This window comes from Penaeus vannamei, chromosome 2, assembly GCF_042767895.1.
Source record: "Penaeus vannamei isolate JL-2024 chromosome 2, ASM4276789v1, whole genome shotgun sequence".
Taxonomy (NCBI): domain Eukaryota; kingdom Metazoa; phylum Arthropoda; class Malacostraca; order Decapoda; family Penaeidae; genus Penaeus; species Penaeus vannamei.
In genome coordinates this window covers 41,351,844-41,356,843 of record NC_091550.1, presented here as the reverse complement: position 1 = coordinate 41,356,843, position 5,000 = coordinate 41,351,844, and the positions used below count along the sequence as shown (strand labels likewise).

The following is a 5,000-nucleotide window of genomic DNA, read 5'->3' as shown; positions in this document are numbered from 1 at the left end:
ATCAACGTCTGCTGTGAGGGTCAATTGAGCAGTGTCAGGTATTGTTTTTTTTTATTATCGTTATTTTATTTTGTCTTTGTTTGTTTTTTCGTATTTTGGCACAATTGGAAGATCGTCGATTCGTGTCGGTTGTGAATTTAAAAATGATCACAATATGATTGTTTTGTGTCGTTTTCATGTAATTTGAATGATTTATTAGTATCATTTTTTTCATTTCTGTCAAATATATATATACATATATTTGCGTATATCTACATAGATCAATTGCGCCTTAAAAATATAGCACTCCTTTCATTGAAAACACGTGGCTCTTTTTTCTTTTCCGTCAAAGTCAAAGCCATCATTGTTTTTTTTCGTTTTATTTATAGAACTCGAGGTTCTGCACTACACACTGTTACCTCAAGTTATACTTGTCTATTGAGCGGTAATTCAAGGTAAAAACAACACCTCTTCGGACACAAAATTACTCCAACTTTCCTAGGTGAAGCTCTACGATACGCAGATAAACCACACGCACACGCACACACACCCGCGCAGTCACCCCACACGCGCGCGCGCACACAGACGCACCTAAACACGAAATGCGCGAAATAGTCTACGCCGTCCTCTTCCCCGCCTTCCCGTCGCCGGCGCGGAGTCGCGGCAGCCTCCCCTCGCGTCTACATGTCCAGGTCTTCCCCTCGCAACGTCCGCCCGACCTGACTGAACAGCATGTCGACCGGGTCTGTGGAGTCGTAGAGGAAGGGCGACTCGCAGAGGATCACGACCGTCCCCACCACAGACGTGAGGCCGAAGACCCACAGCAGCAGTCTGTCCAGGACCATGGCGACGAAGGCCCAGTCGTCGTCCTCCTGTGGGGTGGAGGGGGGGGGGGGGCTCGGTTAGATCCGTGGAGGCAGATTTCGTTAGAGAGGAGAGATACAGGGGAAAGAAAAATTATTGTTCTGTGGGAATCTGAAGGCAGATTTCGTTAGAGAGGAGAGATACAGGGGAAAGAAAAATTATTGTTCTGTGGGAATCTGAAGGCAGATTTCGTTAGAGAGGAGATATGCAGGGGAAAAAAATCTGCGGGGATGTGGAGGCAGATTTCGTTAGAGAGGAGATAAACAAGGAAAAAATGTGGAAATCTGATTTCGTTTGAAAAAAGCAAAAATGTTTAGTTTTGTAGGACTATGAGGCTGGTTTCGGTAGAGGAAAATATACATAAAAAAAAACTTTGATAATTTTTGTAAAAGAGATATGCAGAAAATGAGATGATTCTGTAATATTTCTTCTGGACTCTGAAGCAGATGTCGATTTTAAAGAGATATGATAAATTTATTGTAGGATCCTATCAGTGTATCCAAAAATAAGAAGGGAATTGTTATATTCCATCTTTTTTTTTCTTTTTTTACGATTGGATTCTAATAGTCTAATAATAAAAGTAGCTTTTACACATATCTTTAACTTTGATTTACTTTACTTTTCATTTAATTTGCTTTAATTTATACACATATCTTTTACTTTAATTCATTTAATTTTTCGTTTAAAATACTTAAATCATTTTTATACATATCTTTTACTTTAATTCATTTTACTTTTCATGTAATTTACTTTGATTCATTTTACACATATCTCTTACTTTAATTACGAAGAAAAGTGTTACAAGGCGCTTATTATCCGGTTGGCGAGACAATAACAGTATAGATTGCTCAAGAAGGACCACTTAATCTATGTTGCTTTGACTTTGAAGAGATCTAAATGTTTACACTATCTTCCCTATGCAGAATACTTTATTACATACTGGCATCATGATAGAAATCCATTTTAGACTAAAATTATCAGGCCTCTCTATGTATATCAGTAATGAATGATGTTAATAAAAGTAGATATGATAAATGTAAAGAATAAAGAAGAAAAAGATTGATTTATAGACAGACAGATAGACAGACAGATTGATAGATAAACCGTTAGGCAAAAATGGAAATACAGATACACTGATAGACAGATAGACAGGCAGAGATGCACACATACAAATAGAATGTATATATATCTGGTCATTGATTCGTCCATATTGGTTTTCATTTATTTAATAACAGCTTTTCTCTCTCTCTCTCTCTCTCTCTCTCTCTCTCTCTCTCTCTCTCTCTCTCTCTCTCTCTCTCTCTCTCTCTCTCTCTCTCTCTCTCTCTCTCTCTCTCTCTCTCTCTCTCTCTCTCTCTCTCTCTCTATATATATATATATATATATATATATATATATATATATGTGTGTGTGTGTGTGTGTGTGTGTGTGTGTGTGTGTGTGTGTGTGTGTGTGTGTGTGTGTGTGTGTGTGTGTGTGTGTGTGTGTGTGTGTGTGAGTGTGTGTGCGAGTGTGTGTGTGCATATACCTATATATACACATATATATATATATATATATATATATATATATATATATATATATATATATATATCTATATATATATATACATATATAATATATATAAATATAAATATATATATATACATATATATATGTATATATATATATATATATATATATATATATATATATATATATATATATATATATATATATACATATATATATATATATATATATATATATATATATATATATATATATATATATATATTTACATATATATATATATATATATATATATATATATATATATATATTTTTATATATATATATATATATATATATAAACATACACACACACACAAACACACACACACACACACACAAACACACATACACACACACACACATATATATGTATATATATATATATATATATATATATATATATATATATATATATATATATATATATATATATATTTATATATATATATATATATATATATATATATATATATATATATATATATATATATATATATACAAACATATATAGAAATATGTATATTTACATATGTTTATATACATAACAGACAAACAAAGGCTGACAGAAATAACACATGAAAAGCAATATAGATAGAAGAACCGATGCCCCAATATGATAAAATAACAAATGGTTTCCTTATGTATATTTCGTGATAAATGGATGAGATAAATGTCTATGGTTGACAGAAGGAAAATGATGAATCTACAAAATTGATCTCGTCTCTGGCAGATCCAATATGAAATCATTGAAGGAAAGCAAATGAAAGGTAAAAAAAAAAAAAAAAAAAAAAAAAAAAAAAAAAAAAAAAAAAAAAATATCGTTTTTCTTTCCAAAAGGCCTATCGTGCTGAACGTATTCAAGTCAAAGAGAGAAATAAAATTAAAAAGAGAAAGATGAAAAGGGAAACAAATATCAAAGAGAGGGAGAGAGAGAGAGAGAGAGAGAGAGAGAGAGAGAGAGAGAGAGAGAGAGAGAGAGAGAGAGAGAGAGAGAGAGAGAGAGAGAGAGAGAGACAGACAGACAGAGGAAGAGAGAGAGAGAGTGGAATAGATAGATAGATAGAGAGAGAGGGAGGGAAAGAAGGAATAATAAAACCGTGTCCATTCAAAGGAAATTAGAGATTAAAAGAAAATAAAAACTTTCAAAACAACGATAGGCCTACTTCAATGAACTAGTCAAGAGAAAGAAAGAAAACCAAAACCGAAAAGCCATAATTTGCGTCAAAGAAAAAGAAAGGAGGCAACATGGAAAAGGAAAAGAAAACTAGATGAATATGAGGAGGAGAAGAAGATGATGCATAAGACGAGGAAGAAGAGAAGAAAAGAAGAAGGGAAGGGAAGAAGAGATATAGAAGAATGAAGGAAGAAGAAAGGAGGAAAAAATATAGAAGGAAGGAAAGATATAGAAGAAGAAATGAGATATTGAAGAAAGAAGGAAGAGAAGATATTGAAGAAGGAAGAAAGAAGATATATTGAAGAAGGAAGAAAGAAGAGATATAGAAGAAGGAAGGAAGAAGAAAGGAAGAATAAATATAGAAGGAAGGAAAAAGAGATATAGAAGAAGGAAGAAAGAAGAGATATAGAAGAAGGAAGGAGGAAGAGATATAGAAGAAGGAAGGAAGAAGAGAAGAAAGAAGAGAAGAAAAGAATAGATATAGAAGAAGGAAGGAAGAAGAGAAGAAAAGAATAGATATAGAAGAAGGAAGAAGACGCAAAGGAGACGGAGGCGCGTGCGAGGGCCCCGAGCGCCGGCCTACCTCGTTGAACTTGTCCTGCTGCACCATGTGGAAGTGGATGAACTTGACGTTCTGGATGGCGCGCTGGATCTCGGAGGGGTAGCGCGCCTGCTCCTCGTGGGAGATGTGGAAGCACTCGGGCAGGTCGCCGAAGCGGGTGTCGTACCGGGACGACCCGCCAGACATGCCCGGGCTGCCCGTCAGGTCGTCGCCGTCCAGGTCGAGGGTGCCCCCGTCGGCCGCCCCCCCGAGGCAGCTCCCCCGCATGCCCCCGCCGCCGCTCGAGATGCTTCCGCCGCTGCCGCCGCCGCCGCCGCCGCCGCCGCCGCCTCCGCCACCGCCGCCGCCGCCAGGGGGACGGAGCCCGTTGTAGGACGAGCCTGCGGGGGAGAGGACCGTGAGGGAGGGGGTGGAGGGGGGGGGGATCGGTCGAAGGAGAAGGAAGACGGGCGAATAAACTTAAAGGCGGACGCAGGGTAAGGCACACGTACAGGATGATATGCAGAGAGGAAGTCGAAGAAACGAACAAACAAACAAAAAGCAGCAGACAAATTACGCCGCTTATTATAGAAGAGACAATACATGATTATTTAATCATTTTTCCCCCCGATCGTGTTTTTGACATAGACACGAAACAGCTTCAACCCCTCCCCACCCCACCCCACTCACCCACCCCCGTTGAAGCCCCTCGCCCTATACCACCCTATCGTCCAGGTACAATAGAGATCTCATACTCACACTCACCTGGGAACTGCTGCGTGTCCCGAATCCTCTCCCTCAAGCTGGTGCCATTTCCGTTCTCGCGTGGCACTCCTCCTCCGGGCTCTTGCCTCTCGCCCTCGACCTCGCCCTTCTTCGGCACGCGCA

At 38.2% G+C, this 5,000-nt stretch overlaps 1 protein-coding gene across 2 annotated transcripts in view; it reads right to left on the bottom strand.

Annotated features, from left to right (window-relative positions):
* The window catches only part of LOC113820401 (acetylcholine receptor subunit alpha-L1-like), a 578,677-nt gene that overhangs the window by 12,271 nt on the left and 561,406 nt on the right, over window positions 1–5,000 (bottom strand). Inside the window, exons 7-9 of one of the 2 annotated variants that reach the window (XR_011399239.1) lie at window positions 4,878–5,000; window positions 4,155–4,513; window positions 571–851 (exon numbers count right to left, since the gene is read on the bottom strand). The exon at window positions 4,878–5,000 is cut by the window's right edge and continues 34 nt beyond it. Coding sequence is in view for 1 of the 2 variants with exons in the window: in XM_070133166.1 (XP_069989267.1) it covers window positions 660–851; window positions 4,155–4,513; window positions 4,878–5,000 (674 nt within the window). In the remaining variant the exon portion in view is untranslated. Of the gene's footprint in view, window positions 852–4,154; window positions 4,514–4,877 lie in introns of both variants that reach the window. The other variant, XM_070133166.1, reaches the window with a different exon arrangement.